The sequence below is a fragment of the Syngnathus scovelli genome, chromosome 1 (genome assembly GCF_024217435.2).
Source record: "Syngnathus scovelli strain Florida chromosome 1, RoL_Ssco_1.2, whole genome shotgun sequence".
Lineage (NCBI taxonomy): Eukaryota > Metazoa > Chordata > Actinopteri > Syngnathiformes > Syngnathidae > Syngnathus > Syngnathus scovelli.
Genome location: NC_090847.1, coordinates 13,389,994 through 13,414,076, shown reverse-complemented (window position 1 = coordinate 13,414,076; position 24,083 = coordinate 13,389,994). Strand labels below are relative to the sequence as shown.

The following is a 24,083-nucleotide window of genomic DNA, read 5'->3' as shown; positions in this document are numbered from 1 at the left end:
TCCTCTGGGTTGAGCAGAGTGCTCGGATAGGGTGCTGGGTTGGGTTGCTGGTTTCCAGAGGGGAGGGGACCAGTGCGAGGGAGTGGTTCTTTGCTGCCATGGGACAACCTACGAGGGAGCGGCCCTTCGTAGCCATGGGTCAACTGACTATTCCACATGGGGGACCTTAAAACAAAAAAAGAAAGCAAATGTCAACCGTAAGGTTATGACAAAAGAACTTTACCTTTGTTAACATATTGCACTACCAATACAGTAGTATAAAAATATACAATACACAGCAAAAGTATAAGAGTACATATCTACTATTACATATTGGACAGCATGTCTGACTCAGAGTTCAAGGTTCACATCTCGGCTCTGGCCATAGTGGGGTTTGCCTATGCTCGGGCTTGTTCCCACAATCTAAGAGACGCTAGATTCATTGAAGACTTTGATTCAGGGGTCTCAAACTCAACTTATGTGAGGGGCCGCTGGAGAAAGTCTGGATGTGTCCGTACCGTATCCACCATACCATATCATAGCTCGGATCATCGACCTGAACTATGATACGTAGTGGGTGATTTAAAAAAAAAACGATTAATCGTTGACTCATACGCACCAAACCCTTATTATTTGTTGAATGTCACAACACGTTTACAAATGGGGCAATAAACCAATCAAAACTGCTTCAGCACCCTGGATTAACAGACAAGAGTTTGGGGCCGCCTAATATCGCACACTAATTCCAAAGCTACATTCAGCGAATATCTAATCATTAGTTTTTATTCATTTCTACGCCAATCAGTCAAAAAATGTCTTTATTGTGCACCTGGCCAGTGGCATAAAAAGGTTTGGAACAGCTTCAATAAAGGACTTGACTACAGAAAATGGCTGGATGGATCACTTCTTACTTAAGTAATGTAATTTAGCCTGCAATGACTGATGTCAAACACGTGACGTACACTTCTTCTTTTTTGATAAAGCAGCTTTGGCCTCCCCATATGATTCTAACACATTTATGTCTGTGGCCTTATTATAGTAGCTACGATGTGCTGAATTCTAAATGAATTTCTTGTGTCATAAGCCCATAGGAAATTGTTTTAAAATATTTTTGTTCACAGTTCCATAAGATGACAAAAGAAAATGGGGACCACACACTGATCTAAACATGTTAAGAAGGTATTTAAAAGTCTTTAAATGACTCGAGTGCTTTGGTTGAAAATTGCATATAGTACTTAAGTTAGCTTTTACTTTAGGTTCAAATGTTTTTGAAAGGGGGTGGCTCGGTGACGCAGTGGGTAGCACGTCCGCCTCACAGTTTGTCTCTGTGTGCCCTGCGATTGGCTGGCAACCGGTTCAGGGTGTCCCCAGCCTACTGCCCGATGACGGCTGGGATAGGCTCCAGCACGCCCGCGACCCCTGTGGGGACTAAGCGGTTCAGAAAATGGATGGATGGATGGATGTTTTTGAAAGGCTAACTGACTCCACTTTTACTCCAATTGTTTCTTTCACTCGTACATTTTCTATTTCTGCTTTGATAAAAACAGCAATATCAGAAACTATAAGAAGGAAGCATTACTGTACTTTCTTCCCTTCCAGCTTTTTTAGTAAAAGACAGTTACATATATTTAAACAGGTGCAAATTTGATGAGACGCTTAAAGACCCGCTCATTGTAGCATGCACAGCCCCTCACATGTTTCCCATTTTCTCTCACTATCAATGGACATCAATCCAAGACGCTGACATTTTGGCTGAGGCCCTGTGTCACACCCAGTCCACGCAAATGCAGCATGCTCAAACTCATCTTGAAACAAAAATGTTTTTTACTTTGCCGCTTGTGTGGAAACAAACAAAACCTATCTTGGGGTATAAAAGCATACGCGGTTCACATGACAAACAAGTAGCAATGAAAGGAGAGTGCATTGTTTTAAATTCATGTTAGAATCATAGCCAGTAGTGGCATGCCAAATGAAGGCTTTTAAATAAAACCCTGGATGAAAAGTACACTTAAGTGTTTATTACTACATAGTTTACACGCAAGCTTGTACAGTGCACATTAACTGTTCAGAGTCCTTGAAACACCTCTGGTCCATTTGTCACGCCCATGATTTTTTTTTTTTTTTTTAGTGGCTGGAAGTGACTGTGTCTGCTGCAGGGAGTGGCACAACGACACGCACATTCATGTGCACTTGCCTTAATATTTTGTTGCAGGAATCACAAGACCGTAGATGTTGTTGTTCTAGATCCAGTGTGAAGGACAGAAGCTACTGTGTGTGAATTGGTGTGAATGCTGATATAAAAGCTGCGGAGTGAGTTTAGATAAGCCACACTTCTAGTTTCTCTACTCCTTGGACTGCAGCTGTGTTGTAAATAAACATTGCAAATCTGCAGGACTTTGACCAACAGGAGGTTCTGTGAGTGAGTGAGTCAGTGAGAACATTGAATTAAGTGGGGAGTCATACACTAACACAACAGGCAACACTACAAAGCTGCTAACACCAAAACACTTTTTCACAGCATGTTCAGTAAACAACATATGGTATGAAGGTTATGCTTCGCTCTATTTTGACATACATATACTTTCCCATTATTTCTAAGTGGTTACTGTTTCTGATTTTAATATTTGAATGTATGAAGTGTATCAGAAAAGTTCCATTGTATGTCCCACCAAATATTCAAACTACAAACAAGTTTTCCCCTTTGAAGTAGGCCCCCTGGAGTCTCTGCCTCGACTTTGTGCATTCATGGAGGGATCCCTTCGCAGCTCCATCATTATCATCAGACTCAACTACTTCACATTACATAGAGGTAAATTTTCCGTATGACGATACCATGTTGGATTTGTGTTGCAGCACACAAGAAGCATGGTTTGTTGTCATGTGCCTCTCTCGTGTGTTCTACTAATGCACTTGTTTGCTCAGCTCCGCGCATGTGCTTCACTGATGAGGCGTGGCTTTTTGAAGAATTATTTCAGCTCAGAGCTATTGTGGCTTCCAGATGGACAACTTTTGTGAAACATGTTTTCTTTTGTATAACATGCCTTGCAACCTTTAAGATTTCTATGCTCACAGAACTAGTCGTGAGTAACCACCGTCTTACATCCGCCAAGGGTGACGGGGTGTTTACTGTTTCAAAAGAATTTGTGTTTAAAATGATGAGTCAAATCTAAGCGAGTCTTTCCTGAGCCCCACCCATTAAAATCATTCAACAGTGGGACTTAGATGACCCTATCAGCAGATAAACACAGTCAAATAAATCCAAACTATTGTGCAATCAGGGATTTTGTGTATTACAATTGAGGACGATTTCTTAACATTTTTCACACTGGCGACACATTTTAATCAACCAAATCCCTGCCTACCATTATTTCAAGGCAGGTCACTTGAGCTGAATACTAGGATATGTGCAAATGAGTGTTTTTCCTGCATGGTTGTAGGTGTGCCGACCATCCTGATGGAGAGCAAATAACTTGGCTCAGATGTGCTGTGAGTCACTCAGGCTCATGGCTACAATGAAAACAGGATGGCTTAGACAGCAAAGGAGAGAACATTTAGATATCAGATTGGGGCGCGACTGTTTGCGCACACACCGGCTTGAGCATTTATCTGACAGAACCATAAAGATGAAGAGAAGTCCAAGCATTCCATTGCAGAATGTGGACAGTGCACATCAAGCTGATAATTCAATTGATAGCTGTTGTTAAACTGTTCAATCAAGCATGAAAGCCAGCAGCCATGTAGATTGCCAAGTTTGGACTCATATTGAACTCCAAATTGTGACCTTGAGAACAATCTTCTCTTTGCGCACTCAACTATTAAAGCATAATATCTGATGAACAATTTGTCACTGGTTTTGTTCTCGGCTCAAAGATTCAGCCGAGTTCTGAAAGTATCTGATAATGCGTTTCTTGTCTTTCAAGCGGTTTTGCATCGCAGTTTGCGAGTCGAAATTTGCTTTTTGCACTTCATCAAAACACAAGCGACAAGCTTCAGCATGCTAGCTAGCAATGTTCCCTCTAAACTGCCCAGCTGCGCAATTCCGCACTGGTCGCGCAGTCTTTGCGCACAAGAAACTCCATGCTGCGCACAAAATCGAATTCTGCATGAACTGATTGATGAATATCTAATGATAGACGTAATCTGATCTAATTAAGTGGACGAGTGATTTTCTTTCTGTGCATTTTTGTAGTGTAAATCAGTAATTGACAGGTGTCCAGCCAATGATATGATATGGTTCACTTACGCTACATATATGTATGACACATATGAGTCCTGCACATCCGTGCCGCGCAGGTTAGCTAGCTAACGAGAGTGCGGCGGCGACAAGCCATGCGAATGCTAAATTAACTAATCATGGCGAAACGAATGAGCAGCGACACATCCACTCGCCAAGACAAAATAAATCAGAGATGCGGCAGTTCTTTTAAGTTTGGATGGCTGTCGGAGTGTGTGCAACTACAAGAGGAAACAGTGAAACTGGGTGAGAAAGGTCTCCTCTGCGAAACATGCAGTGAAGACAAAGTGGCGGGCGAGTTTACTGAGGGAAAAATATGGAAGTTGGACAATCCTTAAGCGTTACATTCATCAGAAATGTTATTTGAAAGCTGTTGAAATTGTACAAAGACTCAAGATGGGACAGGGGATAGGTACATTATTGCGAGACAGCGCAAAAGATCGACAGAAAAGGAACGAGCTTTCACACAAAACAAAATCCGTCCCCGAGCAAGTTAAAGTTCTCATTGTCAATATGTATTTATTTATTTATTTATTTATTTATTTATTTATTTATTTATTTATTTATTTACTTATTTGTTTATTAGTTTATTTATTTAATCTAGTCTTGAAAAATTTGAGGGAACATTGCTAGCTAGTGTGACAAATCTTTACAGTTTCACTTCTAAGGCAGTAATCATGGCCTCCACGGTGCCTGGCATTAATCTGCCAAAAAATGCTCCTCAAAATTACTAATATGCTACTTAAATTAAGTAATCTATTAACAAAACTACTCCTCAAAGAAAAAAAAAAACTGAATTGAATTGAAATGTACCGGGAGGATAAAACAAACATCAGATTGTCAACATTACAACTATACTAACACTATATACCAAAAAGAAAAGATGTGATCTAGTATAGAAGAAGAAAAATAAGATTCAGTGTTGTAAACATCTGACAGGGATGAACCAGAGGATAACTCTTTAATGAAGAACAATGAGTCATGTGAACACTTACGGTAAGTTACCCATGCTGTCAAATCACAGCAAACAACTCAGGTGCACAAGGTAAAAAGCCTGGAGCATGAGCTTCAAGAGATGGAGAAAAAGAAAGAGTATGTAAATACTTAACAATTTAATGGCCCACCCAATGTTTATGGGTTATGACCTAGCTACCCTAAATGAAAGAAGTTGGTAATTAATAAAATAATATTTTGTGTTTCTGCAATCATCAACATAGAAGTATGTGGTAGATTTTGAAAGGACAATCTTCTTTGGAAATATAATCATCAAAGATAGCTGTGAATTTTCCAATTTTCTATTTTTCCCCAAAAAATGGATCACATTTTATTCCTGAGATGCTAAATTGTAGTAAATAACATTCCTGAACATGTTTTTTGTAATGCTTGAATGTATTATAGAATCCAGTTTAAACTTAACTTACATTCCTGAATATTTTTTTAAGTATTTGAATGTACTGTATAAAAAAAAGATATATTCCGTAACTCCTGTTCAAAGTAATAAAAGATCAAGAGCTCAATGAAACTGGAGCGTTAAAGCCCTTATGCTGAACAAATAAGGGTGGGTGGTCTAACATGCAATCAAATTCATTTGCTATAGTATTTGTCCTAATTTGCCTCCTGGATGAATGAGAATATTCACAAGCATTTGTCTTCATGATGTTTGCGGGAGAGCTGGTTAGTTGCCAGCCAAACACAGGGCTGGTCTAAAAACAATAATGATAGTATGAATTGTACATGACTTGTAATTTGGACTGGTAACATATAGTCTGTATTTGTCACAACACAAATGTTTACCTGATCAAATCATTGCACTTCAACAAGGCAAGCTTGTGATTAACACAAACAACATTTCCATTGCAAACTCTCCTTAGCTGCGTTGAAATGCAATTAAGTCTTGAAAGAATCGCTTTTGCACCCTAGAATACTTCGCAAAAGTGGTCATTCACTCTGCAAATTTAATCGAGTGAAACAACAACAGCGCTTTAAGCTGTTCATGCACAATACAACATTGTCGGTGTGATGACAAAAGGACACCAACATAACCAGTGGTGCGACTGTGGCCTGAGTGAATCAACATCATGTATGTGCAATAAATGAAACAACACGTGAGATGTCGCGAAATTATTTTTTCACAATACTACTATTACAACATGGCTTTTTTACAATTTAAACTTTGCAGCCTCATATGCATTATCTTCTCAAAAGGCCCGTAACAGTCCAGCTCACATAAATTGACCATAATGTACACTACCTTTCAAATGTTTGGGATCACTTGAAAATGTCCTTATTTTTAAAATAAAATAGCTATTTTTGTCAATGAGGATAACATTAAACTAATCATGAATACACTCTATACATAATTAATGTGGTAAATTACTATTCTAGTTGCAAATCTCTGGTTTTTAATGCAATACCTACATAGGTAGTATATAAAGGTCCATTTCTAGCAACCAGTGTTCTAATGGTTCGTTGTGTTTGCTAATTGTGTTAGAAGGCTAATGGATGATTAGAAAAGCCTTGTGCTATTATGTTAGTTTTCATGGAAAACACTAAATTGTCTGGGTGATCTCAAAATTTTGAACAGTAGTGTGCTTAATAATTGTAGCCCAAATATGAAAACAGACCCACATTGTGTGTGTTTTTAACATTAATTGAACTAATTCATTCAGCACCAATTAGTTCCTTCTGATCTTTGCTAAATAGTAAAATAAAAGTGAAACAAAGGTATTGTATTCTCATGGCCATTCACCAAGACAGAAAACATTAATTTAATTTGTCTCAAAACAATCTTTGTCTTGTGGTATGTATTGTAAGATGTTTACACACTTGTGATTTTGTGCTACTTTGCCCCAAAGCGCAGTGACTCAGCAGACGGAGCAAACACATTGGCGCTCCTGAAAACCTACAAAAAGCTAAGATTACAACCTACATGATTACAACTCGGCCCAAATTTGTTGTAGTTGATGGCAACAATGTGCAAAACTTGAATTGTAAATTGTTATAACTCCTTTTTCGGACTGGGACCGGTTATGTCAGGTACATCCCCATAGTAACGTATCACTGTTGTGTATCTGTCATGTATCTTCCTGGAAATCCCCGCACACAAACACACACGCACAGAGATGATTCACAAAGTTGGTCCTTGGGCATTGAAAAGAATGCGAGGAAAAGGAGAAACACTGAATTGTGGTTTCAACAGCCAGTTATGACTCACAAACACGAGGGAAGAACAGGGAGGGGGTGAAAAGATTATTCTGGGATGGCTGCTATAGCAACAAAATAAGCAAGGGGGCAGGTACTAGCTGGGCTGTTTCCCTAGCAATGGCCTTTGTGTGTATGGATAAATATCACATGCTACAAAACAGTTTGTAATAAGGAACTTTGGTTCCGCCTTGTACTTGATTTTCTTTGAAATGACACACTGACACACTCCTCCCTTTGCAAGTTGAGCCTTGCTTCTACCACCACATCGATTGCACAGTAATGAAGTTACTGAGGAACCTCCTTCACTATTCAGCGTTGAGACAGTAATGTATCTCCACAGATACATACAGTTATGAAACGTTTACAACTAATTAACCCACACTGTCTTGATTCCTGGCCGAGTGATTGGGAAGTTTGTGAGCGTTTGCTTCACCCTGAGGAACACCTCCCGTCTGTTGCAGACTCCTTCCCGAGCTGTGCATTCCACACATAACTGTAAATGTTTCAACACCCCAATTTTTTTTCCTCTAGGTGGGATGAAACCACCAGCAAGTCCAAACATGTGAAGTGAAGCGTTTACAGTACATGTGAGGGTCATAGTATGTACTGTACTATTTCCTCAAAAGCATACGTCTGGGCCTCAACGTGCCGCTACAAAAGAAGCGGACACACTGCGGCTCATTCAATTTATTGTAGGTGGTATGCTTTATACTTCTGTTGAATGAGAAGTGACAACCATACCTCTCTCTACTTGTCCTCATGAGGGCAACGGGGAAATAGAGCCTATTCCGGCTGACTTTGGGAGAAAAGGCGGGGTCCATACACAGGACTGATCATGAGTCAATCTCATGGCAGAACTTATAACCAGCGGCCAAGTTGAAGACTGAACTTTCAGTACACGCCCAAGCCACAAAGTGTCTGGGAAGATATTGTTTACAGAGGCATATGTTCTCAGTGTTGTTCTACTACACCCTTAGTAGCAACACTTTATGATCATTGCCTGCATCAATACTTGGCAATATTGTGGTCATCAAAAAGTGCCTTCATTTTACTTTTCTGTGACAGTGGAAGTCATCATGCTCCACCTTCAGATTCGAGTAATATGAGCTGGAGGCGACTCTGGGGTTTCACGTCCAGGAAAGCAGGGGCTGCCTGTTTTCCCTCCACCGTACCTCTGCCTTTCTTCCCTCCCATCATGCACTCTCACACCGCAAGGCAACACAAACTGCCCGAGAAATAAACGCCTCGTTTTGTTACGTAACGGCGTCTGCTTTGGTAACGATACTGTGTCATTTTGTATTTTGCTGCTCTCGCGGGGCTTTGTTTTTTTCGCCCCTTGGCAGAATTCTCTCTGACCTCCCTCATTGCATTCCGGTACTGAATGGCTACACTGCATTTAAGTGCCACGAAGAAATGTGTAACTGTGAGCACACAAAGGAGGAGAAAGGCCTAGGATACTGTTACACAACCCCTAGATATGCATTCCTATACAGGTTTTTTTCTAGTTGCCTTTGCTTTACCATTAAAATATCTGCGGGTCCACGTCAAGGAGTAAAGCCCTCAAATGCTGAGTAAGGATCCATTTTCCTCCCTTAATTGCCCCTGAAGTTGAGTGTGTTTGTGTGCTTAGCGGGATCTTTAAGCCCAACCCCAAACTCGAGTGTGAGGAAGCCTCTATAAAAACTCAGAGGGTGGCTCTGTGCATGTGTGGCAGTCAAGAGCTGTTTTTGTCCACTTGGAGACATTCCTACACCAACTGACTTCTCTGGGCCATAAAGGCTACGGCAGAGCCCTTAAACATGTCAGAGGGGGAAGGCCTTGTCTATTTAAGGCCAGCAGCCATTGCTTCTTTTTTTTTTTTAAAGAAAAAAAAGTTGTGCATTCCTTGTCTAATTATATGTCTCTCATCACTGAACAAAATAGGATGAAGCAAAAAAAAAAAAAAAACAGCTTCAATGTTTAGATTGTATCCACAGTAGGAGAAGAGATTCGAGTACCAAACCGTAGAACTGTGAAGAAGTAGGCCATCTTACTACCACTGTTTTTGTTGTTGTTTCTTTTTCATCTTTAATTTTTTTTTGTACTTTCAAGGTGTTAATCAAAACAGATAGGAAATGATGTACCAACGAGCCATGCAAATGACCATTAGAGACAAGGGAACAACTGAGTATAGTGAAGCTACAGATTACAGGCATCAAACTCAAGGCCCATAGGCCAAGTCTGGCCCCTCCACTGCAAGTGGTCCGTGACTATGAAAGCCTGCCACATTTTTTTTTTGCCTTCCATTCAATACTAGTTATATACCATAAAAATCATAATAAGAATCAGGGGCAATCATCACAATAATTAGGGTTCTCTCAAAAAACTCATTAGGAGAACAAGCGGTATAATACCCTTGCCCTCTTGCCACATTTGTAGTCTGCAGTGCAGCTCAACTTCTCACTTGCAGATGTCATGGCTACGTATGTTAGAAAAACAAATGCAAATTTTAGCAGCATTTAAACAGACTCTCCCTGGCCATTCAGATACATACAGAGAGCCAAAGCAAAATAAATAAATAAGGGGGGTTCATCACAGTGGTGTTACAAGTGCGGCACTGGGGCAAAAACCATGTCCTGCTAACTATCATTCACATATTGTTTTAGATGTGCTTAGTAAATGGTTTAGTGAGATGCACTAGCTAATTCAATGAATGCTAATAATTGGGAAATAAGTTTCTAATTACTTATGCTATCGCTTACTTAACTCATATAGAGTGTGTTTTAGTTTAAATGATGTGCACTTTTAATGCCAAGTTACTGGGTGATAATAGGCAGATAATTTACAGTAACTTTAAATTTCGCATTTAAGGTGTCATTGATAGCTACTGTAGTTCTTGGTTTTTAAGATTTCTAGATGTATGTGGAAATTTATGAGAACGATTTCTTTGGCTGATGCTACAGGAGTCTAGCAATCAGAACGACTAGACTAAAAAACAGCTTTTACCCACACACTATTAGACTCATGAACAAATTAGATCACAATCTAGAGATGTGAACCATATGCTAATATTTTTTTGTAATTTATGTTGTTAAATTTTCATTTCAAAAGTCAATAAATCTGTTCCTATTTACACTAAGGATAAACCATTAGCTCTGCTTTTTGCTCTCTTACTGTACTGAATGTGAATCAAACCATGACTTTACCAACAAGACAAGTACATGGAGATTTGTGGTGTGCAGGTACACTCTTAGCAAATATACCGTAATTTTCGGACTATAAGTCGCGTTTTTTTTTTCATAGTTTGGGTGGGAGGGCGACTTATACTCAGGAGCGACTTATATGTTTATTTTCACAAATTTTTACTTGATCATTAACACATCACTTACTTACAAGTATAGTTGACCACTTCACATATTATTTTTAGTATAGTTGATCACTTCACATGCTTTTATATCTTTATCTTGAACATATTCAAAACAAAAAATAGAGAAAAAATCAAATAAAGCAATTAACACTTTAAAGCGCCATATCCAAGTCCACTGTCTGCTGTATGCACACTTGCTCCATTTTTGCTCCTCTTATATTTATTATGTTATTTGTTAATTTATTATTTATTCATCACTCTTATTTATTCATTGTTTGTGCCTTCTTGGTTTTTTTTGTGTTGTTTACTTGTATGCATATTGTGTACTATGTCTTGTCACCGTGGGATAGTGGGAACGTAATTTCGATCTCTTTGTGTGTCTTGGCATATGAAGAAATCGACAATAAAGCAGACTTTGACTTTGATGAAACAACCAAATAAACAAAACAAAAAACCACATCTGAAAAAATATATATTTTCAGACGAAACTGGATGAGGGCGCTCTAAATGGGAAGGGCTTAAGAAAAATGGCACCAAAAAGAAACTCATATTTTGCAGGTAACAAACTTCAAGTTGTAAAATATGCAGCCGAAAACAGTAATCGAGCAGCAGAAAGAAAGTTTGGAGAACCGTGATGTACCAAAGCATTACTGTAATTTGAATTTCAAGTGACATCAGTGGCGCGGCGCGGCGCGGCGGTTGTTTACATAAAGGACAAACGTACCGGCATCATTAGCGGCTTTGTATGTAAGTGACACGGAGGACGCAGAGATTGAAGGAATTAAGGATTTGGAGTGACATAGAAGGTTTGAAAAACTATTTTGGCTTTTACGGACGCCCGGTCCTACTCTACTGAGCTCTCTTTCACTTCAGTTGATCGAAGTCGGGGGCCGGCACTCGGCCGGGTAGCTGTCCGCGGACGGTGCATGGGGCTCGGAAATGGGTTTTACGCACGCCCGGTCCTATTGTATGGAGCTCTCTTCCACATCGGTGGCTGGAAGTCCACGCCGCCACACGCTTGGAAGTTTGTTTTGTTGAATAAAGAGCCGTTTACCAAACCCACATCTTTCCTTGTACTTTGTTAACGCTACAATACTACAATATAGTTATATACTAGATCTGTGGAATAACGATGAGGCTAACGTCAGGACGCACGTGCGGCGTTGTTGACAAAGGACGAGGAATTTGATCGATGGATTTAATGATTTAAAGTGCACAGATGGTTTGATAATATTGCTTATATAATAGTTATTTTAAATATAATTTATATATCGTTATAAGGGCCTGTGGAATATTTTGAAGCGCAAGCGCCGTCAGCCGCGTGCACCCATTGACTAAGAACGATCGATGGATTTAATGAATTGGAGTGACACCGATGGTTTTATAAACGTGTTATTTATGTAATAGTTCTCTTTAATAACTCTATATGTTACGTCAGGCCCATTCTCAGCTCTTCGTTTGTGTTTGTCACGTTAGCATACCTATCGTTTAGCCTGTTGTTGCTATCGTATCGAACGATCGATGGATTTAATGAATTGGAGTGACAGATGGTTTTATAAACATGTTATTTATGTAATAGTTGTCTTTAATAACTCTATATGTTACGTCAGGCCCATTCTCAGCTCTTCGTTTGTGTTTGTCACGTTAGCATACCTATCGTTTAGCCTGTTGTTGCTATCGTATCGAACGATCGATGAATTTAATGAATTGGAGTGACAGATGGTTTTATAAACATGTTATTTATGTAATAGTTGTCTTTAATAACTCTATATGTTACGTCAGGCCCGTTCTCAGCTCTTTGTTTGTGTTTGTCACGTTAGCATACCTATCGTTTAGCCTGTCGTTGCTATCGTTTAGCCTGTTGCTGCTCGTTCATGACTGTTCTTGGTGTGGGATTTTGTCGAATAAATTGCCCCCCAAAATGCGACTTATACTCCGGAGCGACTTTTATATGGGTTTTTTTTCACTTTTTGGGGCATTTTATGGCTGGTGCGACTTATACTCCGGAGCGACTTATAGTCCGAAAATTACGGTACATTTGTGGTTTCACTGATTTAACTGGCCCCCCTGAGGGCAACCAGAATGTAACTATATGTGAACTGCAATGAAATTACTATGTTTGACATCCCTGATAGAGGACGAAGAGACAATGGATTCAACTGCTTTGATAGTTTGCTAGTGCTACTATACAGTACATGTTGTTCCTTCTTTTCCCAAAGTGCTTTATAATTTTACATCCCAACGGGCCTCAGAGGTTAGAGGTCAGAATTGGTGGCAAAGTGAAGCACTGTTTAGCACGTTCGCCTCACAGTTCAGAGGGTGCGGGTTCGATTCCACCGGCGGCCCTCCCTGTGTAGAGTTTGCATGTTCTCCCCTGCCTGCGTGGGTTTTCTCCAGGCACTCCGGTTTCCTCCCACTTCCCCAAAAACTGCTTAATAGGCCGATTGAGCACTCCAAATTGTCCCTAGTTGTGAGTGCGAGTGCAACTGGTTGTTCCTCTCTGTGTGCCCTGCGATTGGCTGACAACTGGTCCAGGGTCTCCCCCGCCTACTGCCCGATGACTGCAGGGATAGGCTCTCAGGGATGGATGGGCCTCTGAGTTCTTCTGCTGCAGTGGCACTCTGACCTGAATTGGTCTATAAAGTCGGAACATGCCATAGTTTAAAATGTTACAAATATGCAAACACAGCAGTCAAGTTCGACTGTTATAAATAGAAATCATAAATCAAATGAAAATCAGTAAATACAGTGTTAAGTGTGTCTCAGTGTCTTCGACTCTTTACTAGAATGGATATCATTATCAACACTGATTAATCATTTGAGAAAAAAACGTTTTAGATTGCGCATCAAACTGGTAGCCGTACAGATTAATTAGTATCTAATAATTAAGTAGCTCCCTTTTACAGTGAGCTACTTAATTTGTAAATTGTAAAAGTCTTCCATTTTGGAATCAGGTGGCAACAATCACAAAATGAGAAACAAAAAGAGCTGTGAATACTTTCTGGATGCACTATAAATTGTTTTTTAGGATTGCGATAACTTTCATTCAACTATCATCCATCCATCCATTATCTGAACCGCTTATCCTCACAAGGGTCGCTGGCCCACCAGTCTTTGAGCGGCAGGCGGGGGACACGCTAAACTGGTTGCCAGCCAACCACAGGGCACACATGGACGAACAACCATTTGCACTCACTCACACCTTCGGACAGTTTGGAGTGGTCAATCGGCCAACATGCATGCCTTTGGAATGTGAGAGGAAACCGGAGTAGTACCCAGAGGAAACCCACACAGGCACGGGGAGAAGTATGCACACACCACACATGAAGGCTGGAGCCGGAATCGAACCCAACCCACACTGTGAGGCGGACGTACTAATCAGTCAACCACCGTGCCGCCCATAACTTTAACTTTGGACAGATCATTTCTCATTAGGTCCTCTGGTACGATCAGAACATTAGACCTGGGGGGTTCAGAGTATATCCTGTAAAATCAGATGCGCAGAACATGACCATGTTCCCACGGGGGAGGAGGGCGACAGCCATCTCAGAACCTGAACTTGTGAGACAACCCAGCCAGTGTTTGCGCGCCTCCTTCCCCGAGAGCCTCACACTGCAACTGAATTCAGGGAGGAAAACAGTCACTCATACAGACAAAATGGGCATAGAGGAAGGAGGAAAAAACAATGGCCATAAAGAGTAAGGGGGGGGAAAGGCTCGCAAAGATAGAAGGGAAAATGTTGCTATTGGCCCAAGACAAGTTTGTTCGTAGCTCACTTTCATTAAGTTTGAAGTGACTAAACATGGGAACCAGGATATTGCGTGGAGCTATTTTCTGTTATTGTGCAGAAAATCTGCCAAAACCCATAAAGACTGTTTACTTGTGTTGATTTCATATTTCCTTGCACGACGGAAAGGCGCTTGTAACAACACCCATTTGCCACCAGTATTGTTGTAGCCACTACAATGCTGTGGGCGAAGTTATTTGCTCAAGTTACAGCGGCCCTCCTCTCTCGTCCAATGTGATCCACAGGATGAGTGAGTCATGTGTTCACTGCTGTGGGAACATTTCCATTTTCTCTATTTCCATGAGCGTGCAGAGCAAACTAAAATGGCGTCCCTGGTGCATTACTGGAGTGGATTTGCACTTAGCTGGTTGGAAAAAATTACACATCTGAATCATGTCTATCTCTTAAGATGTGTGTGCATGCGTGTGCTTAGGCTGGGGACTCAATCGGACGGATTTCATTAGTTATATAAAAAGAATCATAAATTTGCTTTAATCATGAGTTAGTCGTTTGTATAGGCAAAGTATTTTAGTGCTCTGTTTCCAAGTTGTATGCAGTCTCACAAGACTACTGATGTTGGGTGTGGTTCAAATTTGAGCTCAGTTTTGTTCCCGTCAATAGATCAAGTTACTGTCTAACCATGAGTTCTTATAATTAGTGGTGAAACCTAACAGAGACGTTGTTAGTTTAAATTAATCCTTCTAACCCCCTTATCCTGTTCAGGGTTGCAGGGAGCAGAGGTTCAAACCAGCTCTGTAAGGCAGCAAAAGTATACTTTGGACAGATAGCACTTAATTCTTTAGTGTTTAGCTCTTCTTAGTGTTGAAGTGGAAACCGACGACAAAACCAAAGCAAACGGCTGTAGAACATTTCTGCGGTTTTATGCAAATTACGAAACTTGTTTTTGTCTTGATCACGACCAGTCACATGAGTTTTCATAAGTGAGCATTCGTTGCCCCCTACAGGAGGTGCAGTAAACAGCAAGCAAATACCAGGGATCCAAACTTAGGAACACAGCAGCTTTTTTCTGTAATGTCAATCTAGAAAGTAGCATATGAAATAAGATGCATTTCTGAGGACCTTAGCATTAATTGCAACAGGATTGTTCTGGTTACTGTTCTGGTTGTCTGGGAAGATGCTTGACCTCTCATCCAAGCAGGCTTCATAAGTTCAATCAAATGGGCTAGGGACAAATGCACTAGGTCAGGATGTCTAGTTTACAGTCAGACCGCAAATCAAAGTACAATAGCATTGTGGAAAACTTTATTTTGAAGATGACAACAAAACAAGGTTGGGACCACAGACAAATCCAAAACACCATCAGTTTCAGTTGTGTTAGAACCTGACGGCTCAAAGTCTGTATGGTGGGAAGCTTCGCAAGCACAAGCGCAAAGTGCTTTCGTTCAAACTGTGCCGCTGTCCACTCATTTAAAGATTTTGCCCTGGTTTACGGCTTTGCCCACATGCTTGAATTCTCCTTCCCATGAGAAGTATTCCTTCACCATGGTCTTGCACTCCTCACTGTTAGGATCCAGCTTGCGCCAGTCATATGATTCATAGTCGATTTGCCAGTCTGGAGATAGCTGGGGGGGGGGGGAAACAAAGCAATCTTTTGAATATCAGTGATCTAGTATAACAGCATAACTTTGCACTTTCCACTGCAAATAAGCTTGAATATTTTGTTCCATTTTCATCTTTTTGTGATCACAGCATGAACCAGCCTTTTTAACTCACTGAAACAGAGATGACTGGGATGAATGTGATCAACTTACTTTACCCTTGACCGATTAAGACAACATGCCATGGCTGGGCACTGCCTTTACCCAATGACAAGGGATGACATTTGTGGAGTGCCAACAAAACTCACATACCGAGTCATCTTCTTTTCCTTTCGGCTTTTTCCCTCAGATGTCGCCACAGCAAACCATCTGTTTCCATCTCACCCTATCCTGTGCTTCCTTTTCTCTCACCCCAACTAACTTCATGTCCTCTTTCACCCCATCCATAAATCTCCTCTTTGGTCTTTCTTGACCTCCTGCCTGGTGGTTCCATCCTCAGCATCCTTCTACCAATATATTCACTATCCCACCTCTGTACATGTCCGAACCATCCCAGTCTGGCCTCTCTGGCTTTATCTTCGAAACACCTAACATACCCTGTCCCTGATGCACTCGTTCCTGATCCTATCCAACTTCGAGTCATAGGGAGTTAATCAGAGAGGCAATTAAATGGGATTGACGATTGAATGTACTGAAGGCCCTTTGATAAGTTGATTTCCCTAAAGTTATTTCACTTTTTAATGTAATTCTGCAGTTCTAAAAGCACTCACAGTGAAAGCCAGGTTTTGGCCTCTGAAGACCCAGATTCCAGAGATGCAGCTGTTGTTGTTGGTACCAAACAAAAGAACACTAGCAAAAGCATTCTTTCTGAGTTTGTCAAGTCGCTGGAACATCCCTGAGGAGGACAAAGGGAATAGCATTATTTGATTATGTGGTAGGAACAACTAAAATATGCAAATACATGAAAACAATTTACACAAGAGTGATTGAGTTGGTCTTGTGGAAATGTGTTTTACACCATAACCACAGTGTGAGGTAGCTTTATACTCAGTCACTCAGAGATGGGATGATCAGGGATAAAACCGTGTCTTCCCCTTTCAGATTAGGGCATTGTGTCATGAAAGAGGACAACCTGCCAAATGTTAGTAGACAACCCAAACAGAGGGGCAAAACACAAGGCATACATTTTGGATTACGATATAAGTACGTTTTAAATTAATTACATAAAATATACATTATGTCATTGACAAAAACAATACATTTCACTGATTGATGACCTGAACTAATTTTAAGTGTTTCTAAATTAACAATGTTATTTTGTTGATATAGTAAAGTGCAACAAGGCCAAAACAATTTTCTAGCTCACACTCCTTCCCAAAAAAGAAACTGAACTGTTCGTTCAGAAAATGTACAATTGAGCAGAAAAAGAATACCTTTAAATATATTTCACTTAAGCTCACCTGAGATAAGGTTGCAGCTTTTGAAGACCTCTGCAAGCTCTTCTGAATATTTGTACTCTGCATACCAGATTGAGTACCCCTCTGGATCAAAGTTTTCCCAGAAATGGGGAATGGCTACTGTTAAGGTATCCTCATTGGAGTATTTTCTTTTGAACTCATCCATGACAAACGCGCTGGAACAAACAAATTATATCTTAGTTTAGTTATGTTTAAATATATAGATTATTTAAAACATTTTCCCGTTGAAGTTATGATTTCAATTATGACCACAGCATGAACCAGCCTTTAACTCACTGAACCAGAGATGACTGGGATGAATATGGACTAATGTTTTTTTCTTCCCCCATCAGATTAAGATTATGTGTCACAACCAGACACCACCTTGCCCAATGACAGGGGACAACAACCTTTCCACCTATTAACACAGTTTACTACCATTTCAATGTTAGGTAAAGATCAAAGTTGTACTTTAATCTACCTCTTGGGTAGCTCTGCAAAGGGATCCTTGGTTTTGGGCTCTGCAGCCAAAGCAGCATCACAGTCATCCATCTCTTCTGGTTCAGGCTTCTTCTCCTCCTTTTTCTTCTCTTTCTTCTCCTGAGGCTTGGCTGCCTCTTTTCCAGCCTTCTCTTTCTTGGGAGGTGCATCTTTTTTGGGCTGCATCTCAGCAAACTTTTTAGCTAGGGGAGAAAAAAAAAAAAAAAAGAGCTGACATTTCCTGTTTCTACGACAAAACCATTAAAGTGCCAATGCAGCTCCTTGGCTTAATTGAGAAGCCATAATTAAATTAAACTAAAACATTAGAAAGGAAGTGTACTATCCTGCCACATAGGTGTTATCTGACCTGCCTGTCTGAGTGAATATCAGTCATACTTACATTTAACAACTAGAATAATTTGAACTTTGCACTTCCATGTAGGGGCCTTCATGGGTGAAGAAAACTGCAAATATTAATGTGTACGTGTTTAATCGTGTTATGAGAATTCGAAGCATAGTAATTAAAATTATTCCTGACAGGCATTAAGTTCACAGTGTCAACCAATCATCTCTTAATGTCTGCATTTAAAAAAGGACACATCTGGTCACATCTCATAATTTAGTGGTAAGCATCTTAGCATAATTGTTATCCATAAAGGATAATTAACACTAAATTAGTCTTAGGTAGAAAAATCATATATTTCTTTGCTAATTTGACAAAAGTTAGACACTTAAAAGATTTAAATGTGCATTTTTCCAGCTTTCAATTGAAATTAACATGTAGCTGAGGTACCGGTACCAGAAAGTGACGCACCATCAAACTGAGCCATTTTTTCACACAGCTTGACCACTCCGAGGACAGTCTTGAACTGGGGCTGGTTAACACATGTGACAAACCAACGAGTCACGTTGGGATAAGGCTGACGGAAAGATGGTTCAAGAACCTACACGGGGGAAAAAAAGGAGCATTAAATGAAAACTTGTACTTTCTGGGGAACATTCCATTAAGTAGATTTTTGTCATACAAAGTGTGATTTGCCAAGTAATTCTACTATTTTCTCATGAGGATAAGCGGTTCAGATAATGGATGGATTGAATACTTAAGTGGCTAACCTGCTTGTAAAGCCACAGCATGGAGCAGGCCACAGTGATGTCAGCAAGGGTGACCCTCTCCCCAACCAAGAAGGTACGAGTATTCAGGTGTTGGTTGAGCACTCCAAGCACCTTCTTCACATCCTCTTTTGCCTGCTCTGTGGCCTGGTCATAGCCAGAGGGGAAAAAAAATATGCATATAATATATCCATTTGCAATGATTACTAAAAGCAGATGAATCAATTCAAATGATTGAGCAGAGATGAAGGTTGCCTTTAAGGACAGTGAGAACCATCAAATCAGTTGTGACCATAGCATGAACCAGCCTTTGACTCACTGAATCAAGAGATGACTGGGATGAATATGGATCAATTATCTCACCCTATCAGATTAAGACTTTGTGCCATAGAAAGGACACAGCCTTGCCCATTGATAGGGGACTGCCTAAAATGGGGAGGTCAAGACAGACTCAATTTACATTATTCTAAGTTTAAAATAGAACTTCACCACCCACCATAGAAAACATGCTGTCATTGATTTATCTGGGTCTCTAATTTTGGAAAGTGGGAAGAATGCAGGAAAAACATTCTAATAGCCCACACTCAAATAGTACAAAAAATCCAAACATGGTTATGTGGGCAGATTATTTAATAGTACTATTCGAACATGCTACACACCTGTTTGTTGAACTGCATAATTCCCAAGGTAGGGAACACCCATGTGCTGGCCGGAGGGACAATCTCTGAGTCAGCAAAGCTCACCCACTGGAGGACCTGAGCTGAAGTTTGGGGCGTGGCACCACGCAGGACATCATTGCCCACTGTATTTGAAGGGAACAATGTTACAGAGGGATGTTGAATAAGGCTACATCACATGAGTCAGTGCCTTCTTACAACCACTTGTTTTTCCATTCTTTATCCAATCTTAGTGTTCAAATGTGATCACAGCATGAAACAGACTTTTTAACTCACTGAACCAGAGATGACTGGGATGAACGTATATGATCAACTTGCTTTACCCCTGAACAATTAAGACAACATGCCATGTCCAGGCACTGCCTTCAGCCAATAACAGGGGGATGTCACTTGTTAAAAAAAAAAAAAATAGGTGTACAATGGTAGATAACCCACAGTACAGTCCGTACCTTGATAATTGCGGTGTGGTTTATGGTACTTTTGTGCGTACAAAAAAAACACTTTTTTTCTATCATAATAATATAGCTTTATTTTGCTTTTCAGCAATTTTCCCCCCAAATCTGGGATTAATTTAATCAATGATTAACACTAAAAGGAAAATGCAATATTTGCCACCATACTGTAGCTTGTGAACTTGTAATGAGTATCTTTAAATAGTGTTAAAGCACAATTCAGAGTTTTAGTTATGATTCTCTTTACTACACAAGGTTTGAGTTGAATTGAACAAGCAAATGGAAAAGATAAAAGATGAAAATTGAATCTTATTTAATAGGTGTGTGTTTTGTAGTTTGTTCAATTGGGAGTCCCCGTAGCATGAAGTCATCGCACGTCTTCCACTCTGCTCAAATTTTGAATATAGTATGTTTTGCATTTTTATTTCATAAAATCATAACTGTGACTGGTCTAAGAAACAATGACTTCTCCATGTCTTGATACAACTTTAACTCTCTCTTGATACTGTAAATGTGAGAAGTACTCTGTGTTGCCAGCTGTGTACAGTAAAATAAATGGAAGACAAAGGAACAAGCTTCTGATGTCTTCTGGGTTTGAGATCACAAAAAGTCCTAAATAGTGACAGCACTTATAGAATAAGCAAATGAAAACATTAACTAATGACTGCCAACATTTACAAGTGTTTTTTTTTAAACGAGCCCAAAGTAAAAGATGATACATGGACCTCGCGCTTGAAGACATTGCTCAGAGGCACGCCCCACGCCATCAGGGATCAGTTTTCCCGACTTCTGAACAGCAGTGCTTTTTACCTACGTGCACGGTAGCAAGCGGCGCACCCTGGACTTGTCCTCAGCGAAGCAGATTGCTCAGAGGCACGCCCCGCACTATGAGCGCTCGTTGTGCACGGCGGTGGATTTGTTCCTTCGTATACGGCTGTCGCCACTCTCGCGCCAGACCTCAAGGCCATGCGTGGCCAATATGGAACTGTGCGTGCTAATCGGCGTTGATTACCACCACCACCTGTGCCGTGTTACCCACTGATTCGGGCATATATATCGACGCCATTCGCCGCCGGTCAGTCATCGCCTTTTCGTTCACTTTGACACATGCACGCCTGCTACCTGATCCGCTGTGTAGCGGTACGCCTGGCTGGTGGTCTGCCTTGACACACCTTGCCTTCCACCCGATTCCGGTTTGCCTGATCCGCTGTGTAACGAGATCCCACCACCACGACGCACGACAGCTCGTTAGTCGCCTCTGCTGGTGATCTTGACTTTCTTTTCGCTACCCCTAAATAAAACAGTCCCAAGCTTGTCCGCAGTGACGCACATTGCTCAAAGGCAGGCCCTGCGCTATTTAAACACCGTTTTCCCGTCACTTATAAACCTGCAAAGTAGCGCATTCGCACAAGGTGAAGTGGCGAGGGATCATTGTACTGTGCAGGTCCCTTCTCCCCACTCATATTTTAAGACGACCTATTTAACAGTCTGTCAGTGGTATGTTGGGGAGAAATAGAATAAATTCTAAGGTCATCTCTAACGCCTTTAATAGGCGAGTCATTGCCACCAAAATTCATATGCACATTCGTACTCTTACTCACTTCAACCTGTGAAAATATGAACGTGATGATCCCTTTCATGTAATTGACAGAGCAATTAGAAGATAGATATATTATTCAATTCATTAAATGTCCTGGTAGTTTTTAGAGCTGCAGCTATCTTGTATTTTGGTATTTTGATATACTACTGAAATTTTGAATCAGCGAGTAATCAGATACAAATACATTTTGGTTGGTGAGCAATACAGAAGACAAAAAAAAAATTCTACCGCATGGCCAATTGGTTTTCATTTATACCTAGTCAACATTTTATACCGAAATGTAAACTGCATAGCGGAACACCATTTCACTTGAAACATGAGTGGATTTTTGGCCCAATCTCTCCCTATAGTCTTTGGTTTATGAGACAAAGTGACGTCAGAACCTCAAGTATCAAAATTGACAGCGAAAACAACAAACTTGATTACTCAAGCCTGAGCCGCATCACCATCCAAATGTGCAGAGTCTATTCCTCTATCCATAACTCTATTGCTATAGCGCTCCAATGCTGTATGCCAGCACTGGAGCAGCCGCTTAACATGACACCGTACAATGTGCTAATGGGATTAAAATTGTTTTGTGTGTGTAATTGGTGCAGGTTTGGTGACATTCTCAAAAGACAGGGAAAACAATGATGGCGCACCTAAAAAGAGCTCATACGATGTTGTTCTATGAGTATGAATATGGCAATGTAAATAGGAATACTGACAGAATGGCATTTTAAGGTCTTACTTTAGTAATTGCAGCCAATTAAAAATGTAAATGTGGGCGAATAGTTATGCAGTTTTGAAGATAAAACTCTCCTAAAAACCTCTACACTGTTGCAGAAACATTTCAAACTAACTAAGCATGTGGAAATGGTGACAACATATAGGCTTCAGCTGCCAAGAGTAAAAGACAGGTCTATATCTCATTTCAAACCTTAAAATCATAAATTATTGAGGGCTTGCATCAACTAAGAGACTCCCATGAGAACAATTGCTTTAATTGAAAGCTAGTAACACATCAAAATACTCACAGTAATGAGCAATGGCGTTACTCTCAAACAGACAGAAACCATCATCTCCCTGGTAGGCAGGTACCTACAAGCAATTGGTTAAAAGCAAGTTTTTAGACAATATAACTAATTTAGTTATCTGTGAATGGCCCAAGTGAGTCATCAAACAATTTTTTGACCTGCAATACACCAATCTCAGAGATTCCGAGGATGATAACCAACCTTGCCCTGGGGGAAGTTGGTGAGGAAGGCAGGAGTGCGGTTCGTCTGCCCGAAGGTAAAGGCAGGGGCACTGCTGGCCACTTTGAGGGCAGCGCCGCTGTACTGGGCAGCAATCTGAGCCTTGAAGGCCCTCCAGTTCTCTGGGTAAGTGTACAGAGTCTGGGAAGATGGGGCACAAGATAAAGGCATCTCTCATTTGACCTTTAGCAAGTATTGAATAATGATGAACTATAACTCAACTGTACCTTTATGTTTAAGTTAACCGACCAACGGTGAACTAACCAATTTGTACCACTATGAACACACGAATCCAATTGTACCATCACTTACACTAAGCCATTATCCATCAAGTAAGTAACCAAGGTGGTGTTCATAGATAAAAAGTTATATTAAAACAATATTTCACACAAAAAAAACCTCTTGAATAACGCATTCATTCTCGCGCATTCGGGTGCGATCGGTACTAGCTTGCAATCGCGTAAGAAATCGCATCACAAAAACAACGCTCGAACATGAGTCGGCGTTTAAAATTCAATTGACGAACCGGCAAAACTGTTTTCACGATAAATACAGCTAACGTGGCACAAGCCTGGCCCAGGAGATAGCCGTCATTAGCTGACTGCAACGTCATTATAGCGCATCTGTACAGCGGTCACTAAATTAATTCTCCGCGGCAAATACAGCTTGATATCATAGTGTAAATCACCGAGAACTTAGTCGGCACCCCATGGTGAATTGTAACTACAATGATTACTAAGATTTAAAGCAGATTGCGAAGATGAAGTCCACATGAATGAAAACTCCAATGACACTCCATCTTACTCACCCCTGCCGCCATCTTCAGGACGAGAGAAAGAAAGAACGTCGGCGCACCCCAATGACGTATTTACGCTGCAACAAGACGTACGTGTTAAAGAGACGCCTCACTTTCGAGAGCAAACGAAAAACACAATAAAATAAGAATGAAAATAAAAATAATAA

The 24,083-nt window shown here is 40.5% G+C and overlaps 1 protein-coding gene across 2 annotated transcripts; it reads right to left on the bottom strand.

The window, feature by feature from the left end:
• Positions 1 to 15,791: 15,791 nt before the first annotated feature.
• On the bottom strand, positions 15,792 to 24,075 carry eef1g (eukaryotic translation elongation factor 1 gamma). 2 transcript variants are annotated; one of them, XM_049733683.1, is made up of 10 exons: positions 23,929 to 24,075; positions 23,103 to 23,261; positions 22,902 to 22,965; positions 19,816 to 19,958; positions 19,160 to 19,303; positions 18,861 to 18,990; positions 18,048 to 18,249; positions 17,570 to 17,742; positions 16,880 to 17,004; positions 15,792 to 16,133 (listed from the first exon to the last, which is right to left on the bottom strand). In XM_049733683.1, the coding sequence occupies exons 1-10, from the start codon at positions 23,938 to 23,940 to the stop codon at positions 15,975 to 15,977; spliced, it is 1,311 nt and encodes a 436-aa protein (XP_049589640.1). In that variant the 5' UTR covers positions 23,941 to 24,075; the 3' UTR covers positions 15,792 to 15,974. The 2 variants fall into 2 exon arrangements, with proteins under 2 accessions (XP_049589640.1, XP_049589634.1); XM_049733677.1 differs by lacking the exon at positions 23,929 to 24,075 and adding an exon at positions 23,348 to 23,440.
• Between the last annotated feature and the right edge of the window lie 8 nt (positions 24,076 to 24,083).